This window comes from Neovison vison, chromosome 3 (genome assembly GCF_020171115.1).
Source record: "Neovison vison isolate M4711 chromosome 3, ASM_NN_V1, whole genome shotgun sequence".
In the NCBI taxonomy this organism is placed as follows: domain Eukaryota; kingdom Metazoa; phylum Chordata; class Mammalia; order Carnivora; family Mustelidae; genus Neogale; species Neogale vison.
The window spans coordinates 46712914-46728081 of record NC_058093.1 but is presented as its reverse complement, the minus strand read 5'-3'; the positions used below and the strand labels follow the sequence as shown (position 1 = coordinate 46728081).

Sequence of the window (15168 nt, the reverse complement as noted above, 5' to 3'; positions counted from 1 at the left end):
AAGCAACCTCACCTTGGTGCCCATTCTCGGCCCCATCCCTGTGGCCATCCGTTTGTCTGTCCTACGGGTCAGCTTGCTGCTCCTCTCCTTTGTTAGGCCATTCACGAGTCCATGCAAGTCTGCCAAGTGTCCACCTCCTGCCCGCTGTGCACCAGCTGCCGGCTCCTGAGAGAAGGCCCTGCCGGGAGCACTCTGGGCTGGTGGAGGGCACAAGGCTTGCCCCGCAAACAGGTGGAGCAGGGCAACTGTCAGCCTCCAGGTAGCAGAGCTGGGTGTGCCTCCAGGAAACTGGCATCCATTTAGGCATGTGGAACAGACACAGGGTTGTGCACTTCCTGTGTGACCTGGGGTCATCACTGCACCCCACCGTACCTCAGTTTCCCTTTCCGCAGAATGAGGGTAGCAATAGCATCTGCCCTGGGGGGGTTGTTGGGAGGAAGAACTGATATGGCCTGGGGTTCTCGGCACCATCATTCATCAGGCCTGTGTCAGTGTGTCCCTCCCCTGCTCTTCACCTCCCTAGAGATATCCCAGAGGCCCCGGAGGAGGAGGAGGAGTCTGAGGGTCCCTCCGGGCAGCAGGACCTGAAGGAGACCTACATCCAGCTGGTCCAAGGCGTGCAGGAGTGGCAGGACGGCTGTGTGTACAGAGGGGACTTCGGGCTGGACATGAAGCTGGGGCATGGTGAATTCTCTTGGCCCACGGGTGAGGTAACTGGCTCCCACTGCTGCTTCCCTCCTGGCCAGGCTCAGCCCGCCACTGCTGTCTCGCCTCTCCTTCCTTCCTTCCTTCCTTTCTTTCTTTCTTTCTTTCTTTCTTTCTTTCTTTCTTTCTTTCTTCTTTTTTAAGAGAGGGAGAGAGGGAGCAGGGTGGAGGGGCAAAGGGAGAGAGAGAATCTTAAGTAGACTCCATGCTCAGTGCAGAGCCAGACATGGGGTTGATCTCACAACCCCGAGAGCATGACCTGAGCTGAGAACAAGAGTCAGACGCTCAACTGACCAAGCCACGCAGGTGCCCCTGGTCTCTTCTCTTCTAAGAGGAACATGAGGTGAACTTGCAGACCACTGGCAGGAAGGGTGCTAGGCTAACCTCTTTCTCACTGGAGAAGTGTCTAGAGAGAAACCTTATGGACTTTCAGGGTCCCTCGGGGGCTTTCTCCCAGGGAGTGGACAGAAATCCCGCCCTGTGCACACACACCCAAGTGACCAGAGGGCTAAATGCCTGCCCCTTGCAATTCTACACAAAGAGTATGCAAGTTAAGATTTTTTTTTTTTTTAAGTTGGGTGGACTCTGATTTGCTCTTACAAAACCATACAAATTAGATGGGTGCTGGTGGGAGAGCGATTGCCCCAGTCCTGTGCCTCTCTACACGACAAGTGTCCTTGGGCTGGATGGGCTCCCCAGGAACCATTACTGAGCTCACATTCAACCCCGGGGAGACTAAAAAGGGTCTCTGTTGGCTATTGGAACTGAAAAGTCCATCCCTGGGGGTCATGTTGCCCTAGGCTTGGCTGGATCCACAGATTCAAATGACCCTGTTGGGTTACCTCTCCCCATCTTCATGTGGGAGGGTCCAGAGTGACCCTCCACCATCTGGCAAGCCCACGGGAGCTGCATCACACACTCCTGGGAGAGAGGAAAGGCCCACTCAGGGCGCTGATCTGGCTGGGGTGTGGGTCCTGTGGCCAAACCCAAGTCAGGGCTCAGGTCAAAGGCAGGAGTCCTCAGGCTGGCCAGGCTTGGTACCATGTGCCTGGGGGGCCGGGGTCAGTCCACCACCAACTCATGGGTAGTCCTCTCCATGACCAGAGGAAAGAGAAGGGACAGCAAGCCGGCAACAGTCTCCACCGCATTCCTCCAGAGTGGTCTGTGAGCACTGTTGGACCCAGCCCACTCCTGGTGTGGACAGAGGCTGTCAGCCATGTACCAGTAGCAGTCTGGGGTTTGGAAAGGGCTCAGAATGGGCATCACATTCTTTTTTTCCTCCCAAGACCCCTGTAGAGGGGCAGGCTCAGACAGACCCGCCCCTGACATCTGTGGGGCTTGGCACAGAGCAGATAGAGGCCTGCACCCATGGCTCAGGATAGAGGCCTTTAAAAGCAAAGCCACTCCAGGGTTCTCAGCCATGGTTCATAGCCTGCCCCTGGGGCCATGCAGGGGAGCCCGAGGCTGGGGCCTCCCGGCTGCCTAGGAGCCCAGGAGGATGGAGCTGAGCCAAGGTCAGAGCTCCTGCGTGCAGCCAGCTTCCACCCAAACCCCGTCCTGGCTGCAGCCACACCTGTGCACATTCCCTGGCCTGGGCCAGGGTGGGAGGGAGGGAGCGACCGTGGCCACCAGGGCACCCACCCCCGAGCACCTGCTCTACGCAGCTAAGGGACCACATGTAATGGACACTGTGCTCCCCGACTTGGAGGGGGCCTGTGGCTGGCATGGCTAGCACCACCCCTGGGGGCCGCTCTGCTGCCAGCCTGGAGGGCTTCCTGGAGGGTCCTGGGGGGTGGCAAGGAGTGGCCTCTCAGGCCTGCCAGTTTGGGGGCTCTCCACAGACTTACCGCGGGCAGTGTTATCGTGACCACCGCCATGGGCTGGGCACCTACCTGTGGCCCGACGGCTCCAGTTTCACCGGTATGTTTTACCTGAGCTACCGAGAAGGCTATGGCACCATGTTCCAGAAGACCAGGCTCTTCCAGGTGAGGGGGGGGCTGCCCTTTGTGCAGGGGAGGGTCAGGATGCCCTGTATTGGAGGGGGTGGTGAGGCTGCTCCGCGTGCAGGGGAGGGGCAGGGCTACCCTTTGTGTGGGGGAGGGTTGGGGTCGTCCAGGCCACTGGATCAAGGGATATTTAGGTTCTGGGGAATTTTATTTGTGTACCAAGTGGTAGCTTTGTTATTTGTGAAGATTAAAACAGTACCAGGAATAAGATACAATAATAGGGCTCATGAGAAGATGAACCCAACAAGAAGACAGACCTCTCCCGGATCCCGTTTTCCAGAGCAGGGCTGGATATCAGTCTCTGTGTGTCCTTTAGAGTCAACTGTAAATGCACCATAAATGTTTAGTTTTTATACATAAACCAGATCATCTCACATACGGTGTCTTGAAACTTGTCAATGACATAACTTTCCTCCTCTTACGTTCTCCCAGGGAAACCCATCCACTTTGGTTTACCCCTTCTCAGGTGTAGAGCCCTGTGATTAGGACTGCTGTCAACACACAGGAAACTTCCATCCCCTGATATGACCCGTGCCCCTTTGGGACAGTCCCTCCTCCCGCCCGGCCCTCAGCCAGTCCTCTTGCTTCTGCAAGAATGTCCTGTTAACAAAATACAATATGTAGACCTTTCACTTAGCAAAGGGCATCAGAGATCCACCTGCGTTGCCGTGAGTCAAAAACTCAGTCCCCAGCGCTGAGTGCTCTGGCAGCGCCTGGCTCGGCCACCGTTGTCCCCCCAGCTGATGGGTGCTAGGCTAGTTTCCAGCTCTGAGCAGTTGTGAATCAACCTTCTACACACATTTATGTACGGTGTCTTGTGGTCGTGTGTAGCCCTGCCCTCTGGTCCCCCATGACCCTGAGATTCTGACATATTTGCATATGTCACAATTCCTTTCTTTTACTAGGAAGCAGTATTCCATGGTGTGCATATGACATAGTCTTCATTGCTTCATGGAGAGCCGCATGTTTGAGTTCTTTCCAGTTTTTGGTTCTTATGAATGAAGCTGCTAAGAACTGGATTACAAGTCCTCATGTGCCTGTCTTTTTTTGCATTTGCATAAATAGCTGGGCGGGGATTGCTAGTCACTTGTTAGGTGTGTGGCGCATTTTATAGGTGTGTGGTGCATTTTACAGGACACCCCCCAGTGGTTTTCCAAAGTGGCTGTGCCACGTTCTGTTTCAGCCCATCAGCTGTCCTTGCTCCACGTTCTGTCAACCCTTGGTGTCATCTGCTGTTTTCATTTCAGCCACTCGTAGGCTTATCAAATTTTCTTTCCTAGTTCTTGCTTCTTTTTTTTATATCCTAGTTACAAAATCTTAGCTTAACCCAAGGTGACCAAGACTTTTTGTCCGTGTTCTCGCCTCCATGTTATGGTCTGGGTGCTGACTTTCAGGTCTGTGATCCATTTTGAGGTAACTTTTGCATTTCACGTGGCACGGGGATTGGTTTTCCTCCCCTTCCCTGCCTGCACGTGCTGGTGTCCAGTTGTTCCTGGGCCGTCGGTTGAGAAGACTGTCCTTTTCCCACTGCTGGCCTTCGTGTCTTTGTCAGAAACCCAATGCGGGACACAGGTCTGGTTGTCTTTCTTCATGCAGTGTCAGGATTGGCCGGTGGGGGACGGGGTCTGCGGTCCCATCGCCTCCCTTTGTGTGATTTTGGAGAATATCAATGACCATTATTTCATGAGAGGCTGCATGACGGCGACATTCTAAATCTACAATTCCTCCTCCTTTTATTAACCAGAATTCCTTGATTTATGACACCCTTCATCAGCTGTTTGGTTACTTGGAGGTAGTTTCATGGGAAAAGCAAAATGACCCCTGACCATTTCCCTTTCTTTGCCGGTTATCAGAGTTGTAAGGTGATTGCTGTCTAACGTTCTTCAGTGGTGATCCGTGGAGCTTAGGGAATGGGTTTCGTGTCTTTATAAACTCATGGATTTTAACAGATCTGGTTTCCCTCCGTACATTGCAGTCGCAAAGCTCTTCGAAGCCCGATTGGTGCTCTTTGGCTCGCAGGAGCCCCTGGAGTCTGGCGCTTGCACTTGACACAACTCCAGCTGGCTTTGGTGGTTTTCTTGCATTTTGCTATGAGGAGTCCCCGGCTTTTTCCTCTGGTTTTTACTCAACAGCCACGGTATTGTATTTGCATATCTTTCCTCTCGGTCTTAAAAATCTTCATTTCTAACCATTAACATTTCTTACCTGTTTTACATCATAAAATACATGACAGTTTCAGAATAATAACATAGCATTGTGACCCCCACTATGACTCCTGAAAGCAACTCAATGCTCGTTTGCCTTCCTTTTGTCCCCACAGCTGACCCCTCAGCAATGTGGAACACAGTCATGGAACAGAATTCCTCTCTGCTCAGTTAATCCAACACCTGGATGTAGAACTGCACTCACTTGTTTTGCTTTCATTTTTTAGGATCTGATTTTTAAAACCTTGCTTTAATCTTGTTTTGTACTTATGTAAAAAACCTGATTTTTTTTTCTGAAGGCAAACCCAGCAAGTGTGGCCCACCCAGAGGAGCTGGGCATCCATCCTTCTCTTCTCTCTGGTGTTCGCTCTTGTCATTGGTGATTGTTTCTACTGCTTTATTTTTGCTTGTGCACACACGGGCCTGGGCGAGGTCCTCCCACTTAGGCGGTGGGACATGTGCTCTGTGAGCTTTCCACGGTTGCCTGCCGTTTCCCGTCATCCGGGCATCTTGTGTCCTTATAGCTGGTTGGGAAGGATTGACCAAAATGGGAGCTTTTCTCCTGTCTTTGTTGTGCCAAAGGGCCCAGCGGTGAAGGTCTCATCGTTAATCATTCTGTGCTTTTGTTGGCGATCTTTTGGATACATTCATTCCTAGAAGGGTATTGTTTGATTGCAAATAAATGTGTATCAAAGACAAATTTTTAAGCCTGTGTTGTGTTGCATTCTGTAGACATGACCATTATTAGGGTTATATTTTGTTAACATTGTAGCTGTTAGTATTATTATGGTCTGCTGCTCTACAATCGTCGTGAATGTATGTGACCATAGCTTAGAGGACATTGGGATTATTTCCTTTTGATAGATTCCTAGAAGGGGAGCTCTTGGGTCAGCTCTTGGGGTACGAACCTCTGGACTCCTCATAGATCTGCAGCAGCTGCTTTTCCAACTGTCTGCCTCCCTGAACCTCTTGCCTTGCCTTGTCCCCAGTCAACCTGCCCATCCATCTTGTGGCTCATGCCTCTTCAGTGACAGGGAGCTTCTAGGTTGCATGTGCACTGCCCCCCCCCCCAAGCCACTTTCACAGACTGTGGTGACACTTTCTGCCCTCTGGATGCCCCACAGATTCTTCCAGAAGTCCTCTGCCTTCCTCCTCCCCCGAAACTCCTGCACAGTGAAGTCATCCTCAACACATTTTGCTCATTCTTTTCTCATTTCTTTGGCCTATTCTAGACTGCAAGCTCTTGTGGGCAGGGCCGTGTGTCACAGAGCGTTATATGCCACGTGCCCAGCCCTGGGGCTTGCAGCCGGAGAGCTCTGACACAGCAGCCCTGGTCTGTTTCACAGATGAGCGCACAGATCCTGGGAGGGACACAGATGCTCCCGCTGGGTCAGGCCCCTGCAGCTTTGCCCAGGCTGTTTCCTTGGTCCTCCCAGTGACGTCCCGCTGTCCTTCAGTGTCAGCACAGGGGGCACGCAGCTCTCCTGGGAAGGGGGGCTTCTCTCTGAGCTCCCTGTGCTGGAGCCCTTCTCCCAGTTTCCTTCTTGGTGGGGGGGTTGGCATTGTCTTTCATTCAAGACCCTCCTGGCCGTTCCTGCTCCATACATCCTCCACTCAGCACAGACAACATCCCGCCCAGTGGGAGCATCCAGGGAGGTCCAGGAATCACTGTGCTCCGCTGGGTTTGCTGAAAGGGAGGGTTAACTTTCCCCTCCTCCCCCTCCTGCCCCCTTCTTCCTCTCCCTCCTCCCCCTCCTCCTCCTGCCTTCTCAGTTCATGCCCTCTAGTGTCTCTCTGACCCAGTGCCCAGCAGCTCTGCCCCCCATGCTGCTGGGGTGCCTGGGCTGGGCCTTCCGGTGCAGCAAGGGGTTCCCTGAGATGAGCCCACACGGGATATCCCCCACATGCTTCTGCGTAGAGACCCCCAGGGGGTATCCCCACTTTCCCAGTGAGGCTGCCCCTGACCACCCCTGGCCCACAGCACCTTTCTCCACCAACGTGTTCTGTGTTTACACATTTGCTTTTGGCCCCTGGGCCTGGTGCCTGCTAAGCCTCCACAAATATTTGTTGAATGAAAGCATACATTTCTTAGGATGGTTGAGTTTTTTGATTTGAAGAAGCCAGTTGCAGAGCAGACGGCCCCGCTGAGCTGTCTCTTTGGCGCTGGTGAACCTGGCTTGCAGGGGCTGTACAAAGCAGACCAGCGGTTCGGGCCGGGCATTGAGACCTACCCCGACGGCAGCCAGGACGTCGGGCTATGGTTTCGGGGGCAGCTCATCAAGCTCTGCACGGAGGTCCCCGGCAGCTTCTCCATACACAACTACCCCGAGTACTCGGGCTTCCTCACGCATGCTCCTGCTAGAATCAGCCTCTCAGGCGAGGAGAAGATGGAGTGGGGCCCGCTTGAGGAGCACGACCCCTTTTTCTATGACTATAAGCGATTTCTTCTGAATGACAACCTAACCCTGCCTCCAGAAATGTACATCTACTCGACTGACAACAGCCACCTGCCTATGACCGCCTCTTTCCGCAAAGAATTAGATGCCCAGATCTTCCTTAACGATATCCCTCCGTTTCTTGAGGACGGAGAGCCCTGGTTTATAAAAAATGAGACCCCCTTGATGGTCAAAATCCAGAAGCAAGCTTACAAGTACAGGTAAGTCCTCATATTGTTCCTCCTCACTAGGCGCCCAGAAGACCAGCTCCTCCCCTCCTCTGACTGGCCTGTGCTCGGCGCCAGGACCCCTCGGGGGGTCCCTGGGGCCTGGCTGAGTAATTTGCAGGGCTATCTGTTAGGTTAAAGCAAATGTGCTTCTCCTGTTTGATGCAAGCAACCCGGTGATGGAGGGGGAGGGAACGCCACGCTGGGCCCGAGTGCTGGGACATGCTGGGTTTTGAGGAGAGGGCTGGGGCAGGCAGGTGCTAGGGCCATCGATGGTGGCACAGCAGACTGGTACTCGGGCTCCTGCTCACCAGCAGTTGGCAGAAGGAGCTGTCAGGAAGTTGCTTGATGAGCACGGAGCCAGGGCGGCCCCTAGAATGCAGAGTCTGGCAAGGTGCTATGGAAGAGGGTCAGCTCCTGAGCTTGTGGGGCTGAGTTCAAATCTGCATTCTGGGACCCTAGACATGTTTCCTCTGTGCCTGTTGGAAGCAGCACACCAGCCTCTGCAGGTCGCGTGTGTGACCAGGTGTCCCATACTTTGGAATCTGCATGAAGTCCACACAAAGAGAGGGGACTGCTGTCACCCTGAAGGATGAGTATGGCTCTGACCCGAGAACCAAGGTCGGGGACCAGGGTAGCAGTAGTCAGGGGGCTGGCCGAGCCTCGGGCTTCTTCAGAATGGCTGGGAAGGATGGCGCTGCTCTATGTTGATCGCCAAAGATCCTCTTCCTCTCCATCCCAGCTCTGGAAAAGTTAGCAGCTACCTGATGGAAACTGATCTTTCTAAGTTAAAGTTGTCGAGTATTTTCATTTGTTTACTTAACTTTGTCCTCTGATATCACTAAACTATTTTATTTTATTTTATTATTTTTTTTCACTAAACTATTTTAAAACTCATGTTTTGTGAGCGCAAGTGGCTGGCTACTTAGGGATTCATGCACCCCCCCATCCCCTCTGCCATCCCTCCCTCCCCCATCCATCTCTCCACCCACCTATCCACCTACCGCTCCATCCACCTGTCCATCCGTCCATCCATCATGCAGACATCAGCTGAGCCAGTAATTGTTGGTAACTGGGCACAGAAGCTGCCATAAACCCATAGATTCTTGACTGTGGAGGAGGTTATATGCACACAGGAGGCTTCAGTGTGTGCTGGTGAACAGACCATGGGACTTGCATGTTACCTACTCAAATAGAAAAGCAATGGAGGGGTGCCTGGGCAGCTCAGTCGTCAAGTATCCGCCTTCAGCTCAGGTCATGATCCCAGGATCCTGGGATCAAGCTCCGCATTTGGCTCCCTGCTTGGCGGGAAGCCTACTTTTCGCTCTCCCCCACTCCCCTGCTTGTGTTCCTTCTCTCACTGTCTCTCTCTCTGTCAAGTAAATAAATTTTCTTTTTAAAAAAGAAAAAAGAAAAGAAAAGGAAAGAGAATGAGCAGAGTTGGGATGTGAGGGCTTGGTGCTGGGCCCCAGACCCATGTGTGTGCCCGGCCTCCTTCCTGCCTGGGGCTGGTCCTAGGAGAGCCCCCTTCACACACACATGAAGTGGCCGATGACTCAGGGATGTACAGGGCCCATGATAAGCTTGAGCATCGCATCTGGGGACCGCGGATCACACTGCAGTGCTGCATCTGCACTAACTGTGACTGCCCAGTGGGGTAACCCCCAAGGTGCATGGGGCCTGAGGAGTGGCCTGGAAGGGGAAGAAGAGGGCTTGGGGTTGAGCAGGGTGAGGAAGGAAGAGAAGGGGTATGGAAGGGAGGGTCCAGAGTGGGCATCCAGAGTTGGGCCCTCACCACTGAAGCCCGTTGTTTTGCCAGGAACAAGAAGGCTCACACCAGCTGGAACATGGGTGCCATCTTGGAGGGGGACCGGAGAAGCTTTGCCCGTCGTGGGCCCAGGGAGAGGCTTGCCGAGGGCATGATCCTTAGGGCCAGGGAAGGGAACTATGACTGGATCTACGGGATCCTCAGGGATGGCCTTGCCAGCGCCGACGTGGCCGATGCCAAGGGCTACACCGTCCTCGCCGCAGCCGCCGTGAGTCTCCATGCGGGGTGTCCCCGGGACTGTGGACCAGTGGCAATCTGGGATCCTCTCCCTTCTGCAGGGCTACTGTCCTTCCAGCCCATAAGTGGGATGTACAGGGTCAGAGGACAGAAGGCTAGGGACCTTGTTAGTGCGGGCCTCACTTACCTGCTGTCCTCGTGAGGCTGGCTTCCTCCCTCTAGGTTCACTGTCACAACAACATCGTCAACCTTCTGCTGGACAATGGGGCCGACGTGAACAAGTACACAGACGAGGGCCTCACGGCACTCAGCATGTGCTTCCTTCTCTACTACCCATCCCAGTGCTTCAAGCCCAACATCGCCGAGAGGACAGAGCCCAAGCTCCAGGTCAGCTCCTCGGCCTGGCCTGGTGTCTGCAGCACCCATTCCCCAATCTCTGTCCCCCATCCTCCATCCACTTGTCCTACTTTCCTGGCAGTGGTCCCCAGCCTCCCCATCTTTGTGCAGATCGGCTTCAGGTGGGGTGAAGGGATGCTAAGGCCCAAGGGCAGGGAGCAGGAGGCAGGGATGGAGCCAGCACACCTACTCAGGTGTCCTGAGCTCTTGTTGCAACACCAAGGGATCTGTGTCCCATCCTGGCCACATGCACAGTGGTCAGCTGGAGACCCTCCTGCAGGCCCAGGGAAGGAGACGTAGAGGGGAGGAGGGAAGGCTGGTAATTCGGGAGGGAAGTCCCCCTTTGCTGGGTGTGAAGAGTGCTGCCCAGAAGTCCCTGGTCAAGTGTTGGCGTGAACTCCTGCTTCAGATTGTTTGGGAAGCACCCCCAGCCATAGGACCATGGGGTCCCATGGTGGTCCTGCATTTCACCTGTCCGGGAGCCCCACCACTGCCACAGGGGTGCTCTGAACACCTATGTTCCAGCCCGGGTTCCCAGCAGGGTGGTGTCCGAGGGCCTGCTCTCCCCAGGGCAGGGCAACCCCCAGGGCCGGTCTCCTGAGTGCTGGCTACGGGAAGGGCCGTAGCCGGCATCTCCACACCCCTCAGGAAGCCCTGGACCCTGAGGGTCAGCCCTGTGAGGCCAGCAGGCCTGGGACTGACCTCTGCCCAGCAAGCCTTCCGTGGGGGCTGTAACTTTCTCTCCTTGTGGTCAGGGCCCCTTCTGGGTGGGTGAGGGAACGGCACTAGAAAAGGTCCCTGGGTGGGACCCTTCTCTCACCTCATCCCTGTCTCCTGAATTTTCTTCCTTGAGAAGAAGCTTCTACTGAGCAGTAGCCTATGCCCTGCGGTAGGCAGAGTTTCTCAGTTACCAGACCATGGCCCCTGCCCCTGCTTCTCCTGGACAGGCCTTGGCTCCTGCCTTCAGTTCTCTGGGGGGGACCACACCAGGTCCTGAGGATTTCAGGGTGTGGGGTAGGTGGGGAGAGCAGGTGCATGCGGGAGGAGGCCAGAGCCCTCGGGTGGGGAGGGGGAGCAGGTGTGGTAGAGGTGAGGAGGCCAGGTCCCACAGGGTCTTGTTGGCCTGGGTGAGGAGGAGGAGCAGGTGCATGGGGTTGGTTGGGGAGAGAAGGGAAGACCCCACAGGGTCCCGCTGGCCTGGGTGGGTCCTCTGTGCAGGCAGCCAGGAGAGGTCTCCCAGGGAGGTGGGAGCTGAGGAGCCCGCAGGAAGTCGAAGGTGGAGGGTTTGAGAACCAGCTGTAGAGTCCCTTTTCTTTTATTACCCCATTCACTTGTATCTGGTTTGTGAGTACTCTCTCCTTCTTGGCCAGAGGTGTTTAATGTACAGAAATGACAACTTTGAAGTTTCAAGGTGATGGTGTGAACGGGGGTGGAGATCACTTTGGCCCCTGTGAGGTCACCCCTTCATTGGGAGTAATGTCCCCACAGTGTCTCCAGGGGGACGCTGGCTGTGGGGAAGCCTCATCCATTATTGGGGAGGCAGCGAGAGCCTCAGAAAGCATTTATTCGTGCACTTAAAATACTCGTAAAAATCACTCCTCTACTTTTTTTTAAATTTCTTACTCTGAAACACATGACATGTACACAACATAAGAGAAGGAATACATGTGCGAGCATTTGGGGACGGTCCCGACTAGGCAGCTGCCAGCAGGTGGCCCCCCCCACTGCATCCCCAGCCTGCCACGCCCCCCCTCCCCTGCTGCGTGCAGTTCAGAGAGAATTCCTTCCACATCAGCGGGCTTCAGCTGTCCCCTTAAAGACACATTCTTAGCCCACTACAGAACCCCTCATCTCACCTGAAAAGTTAAACAGCAAGTTTTGAGTCCTCTGGGATCCCCTGGCGCTCCCCCGCCCCCAGCGTTTCTGCCTCAGGGGCCTAGGCCCAAGAATCTGCATTCTTGGCTGTGCTGATGGGCCCTGGGACCATGCTTAGAGAGCAGAGACTGTGAACTGGGCATGCAAGAGAGCATCTGCGGGCAGGAAGGTCACACAATCCCCATTGCCAGTCCTGTCATCTAAATGTCTCTAGGACTGGGGCGACTGGGTGGCTCAGTCCCTTGAGTTTTTGCCTTAGGCTCAGGTCATGATCTTGGGGTCCTGGGATCGAGCCCTGCATTGGGCTCCCTTGCTCAGCCAGGGGCCTGCTTCTCCCTCTGCCCTCTCCTCGTTCATGCTCTCTCTCTCTCTCAAATGAATAAAATCTTTAAAAAAAAATGTCATTAGGAGTGACATTAAAAAGAGGTAAAACAGGTGGAATTAATTTTAGTCATCTATTTTATTTAACCACGTGTATCCACAATTGATTCTCTCTGTGTGTAAAATCAGTATCAGGACAGGGCGACGTTCTGCTTTGTCTGCTCACGCGCACCCCGGATCTGGACGGGCTCCAGGTTGAGAGCTCCATTGCCACATGTGGCTGGTAGCTGCTGTATGGCTTGGGTCTCTTTGTGATGCCCCCAGATGTTTGCGTCCATCCCTGGGTTTCTGCAAAGCATTTTAGTGTTGTCAGCCGAGACGCCTGGAAGAACGCTGTCCACCATGAGCGTCGGTCCTTGCTTGAGAAGTTGGCTTGCTGGGATGGGCCCTCCGACTTCTTTCTGCACCTGATTTTTTTTCTCTTTTTGTACTTTCCAAAGGAAGCTTCAAATATGCCAGGAACTCCCAACCATGTCTTCCCATTCCCCGAAGTGGCCAAGGAATCTGTGTATTTAGAGGAATTGGTGCCCAGCCTGGGCAGCCAGGAGCAGAAGTCCACTGTGTCGGGCAGTGAGGAGGACCGCCTGTCTGCGGGCACCCAGCTATCTCAGGAATCCCCCGAGCTGGGGAGCAACCCTCAGAAGTGGGACCCTCTGTCACCGCGGGACAGCATCAGCGACCTGGAGAAGGAGGTGGACGGTGTGGTCAGGAGTCTGGACGGGCACACGCAGGGCAGCCAGGAGACGAACTTCGAGTCCAGCATCTGTGTGCGCAACTACTCCATCATGCTGTCCCAGGACCTCCTGCAGAAGAGTGCCCGGGTCCACAGCATGCTGAAGACCTCCTCCTTCAGTATCCCTGGCTCCACAAATGGTACCATGAGGAAGATGGCACAGGCCATGACCGAGTAGGTTTCTGGAGTGTGGGCACCAGGGCCGAGGGTCCCTTTCAGGGGTGGGTCACAGGCTCAGTGGGCCAGCATCACTTCCCCAGCTGCCAGGAGGGAGCATTTCTGGAGATGTGTGTCCCACACCCCCGATCCTGCAGGGATGCCGTGGGGCCTGTCCTGCGCACGGCCTCCAAGGTGTCTGTGTGGTTCCGGGCAGGGGGCCTGGCTAGGAACTCGGGGACAGTGGCAATGAGAATCCAGAGAGTGTGCTCTGGCTGTGGTGGGGCGGGGAGCACTGTGTAGGGCCCACACACATGCACTGGTGCACACCCACAGACATGCTCACATATATTTGCCTGCACACACTCACTCCCCCTACACTGTGTGACACATTCACGTGTGCACTCACACACCTGCTTACACAACTCATCACATACTTGACCCCATCACACACTTGTCCCCATACACACACGCTCGAATGCCCTCGCCCCTGCCCTCTCAAAGTGTGTCCCCAGGTGTCCCAGACCCTGTCAGAGAGTCTGTGGGTGGAGGTGATGTCCTGATGTCCCAGACTCACACAGGGTTGGGAGCCCTCCAAGTGCCGGATTCTGATGCAGCCCAGCAAACATTTTTCATAAAAACAGATTGTTTTGTTAATATGCAATGGGTTTATTGTTACTTTTAAAATGTATTAGTATTTAAATTTTTTTCTCAGTTATACTACCATAGATGTGGGCAGATAGAACCTGCATAAACAAAGCTCTTTGGGGTCCTCCAAAGGTGTTAGGGATAGAGAGGGGTCCCACAAGCAGCACATTTGCGAACGACTGCTCTAGACTCACCCTGTCTCTCCACTGCCTTCTTGTTTGCCCCACCTGTGCCGTGAGGGAGGTGGGGTCAGCAGGATGGGCCAGACCCTCCATCTGCCTGCTCACTTGGCCATTCTTAATGCCTGCGTGGCTCCTCATCACCTTGACCTTCTTGCCCAGTGGGGCTGCCGTCCCGGCCGGCCAGGTCCCGGCCAGGCTTCCCCACTGATGCTGGCTCTTTGCCCCTCGTCAGAGCTGTGTGTGTGTTGGTGTGTATCTGCACACCTATGGACATGTGTGTGGTGTGTTTGTAGTGTAGCCATGTGTGTGCATGCGTGCATGTCTGGGTACGATGTCATGCCCTATGTGTACAAGGTGCTCTATGTTGTCAGCTCCTGGCCACCCGGGAGAGAGGGCTGGTCCCCACCACACGCCCTGGCTCACAGATGACCCCAGCAAGGCTGGGCGGGCATCCAAGGCTGGAGCAGGGCAGGGCTACAGCTGGACGGGAGCTGGGCTGGCCAGCTCAGGGGGCATTGGCAGTGGGGGGCTGTCATGGCACCAGGAAGGGGCCAGAGGTCTTAGAAAGAATATTGAGGGGCTGTGAATGCTGGGGCTCCTGAGCTGCCTCTTCCAGCCACTGCTGCCCCGGGGTGCCGTCCTGTGCCTGTCCCCGGCCTTGACCCTCACACTAATCCTTGCAGACACAGGAACAGATGGCAGACCATCAAGCTTCTGCTGCACCGGGGCGCGGACCCCAACCTGTGCTGCGTGCCCATGCAGGCCCTGTTCTTTGCCGTCAAGGCCGGGGACGTGGCCGGGGTGAAGCTGCTGCTGGAGAACAGGGCCAGGACAGACATCCAGCTCCCTGTTGAGGTGGGACCCCCCCGGCGGGGGTGTGGAGGGGTCCTGCGAGGCCGAGGGGATGGGCTGACGGGAGCTCATTAGTGGCAAGAAGTTAGAGCACTTGGTTTCGAAATGTCCTCATGGTACCGTTTCTTCTCTGGTGATGAGAACACAGAGGTGCTGGGGGGCAGGCCCCGGGGCGGAGTGGAACAGGGGGTGGGGGAGTTGTGGTGGGGGCTGCAGGGTGGTGTGCCTGGGGGTGGGGGGTGTGCATGGGGTGGGTCGCGGGGGGCAGTGAGGCTGACAGATTTGTCTGGCTTCGGCTGCTGCTCAGTGTCCTGGCTCGGCGGCAGGTGGGTCTCTCCTGGCCAGCCCCACTCCCCCCCACCC

General features: G+C 55.1%; 1 protein-coding gene across 1 annotated transcript in view; it reads left to right on the top strand.

Annotated features, from left to right (window-relative positions):
* ANKMY1 (ankyrin repeat and MYND domain containing 1) overlaps positions 1-15168 on the top strand; it is a 41951-nt gene that overhangs the window by 2414 nt on the left and 24369 nt on the right. The window contains exons 3-9 of the mRNA XM_044241971.1: positions 524-710; positions 2547-2690; positions 7099-7571; positions 9397-9613; positions 9805-9993; positions 12675-13141; positions 14637-14808. Coding sequence (XP_044097906.1) covers positions 524-710; positions 2547-2690; positions 7099-7571; positions 9397-9613; positions 9805-9993; positions 12675-13141; positions 14637-14808 — 1849 coding nt within the window. The remainder of the gene's footprint in view (positions 1-523; positions 711-2546; positions 2691-7098; positions 7572-9396; positions 9614-9804; positions 9994-12674; positions 13142-14636; positions 14809-15168) is intronic.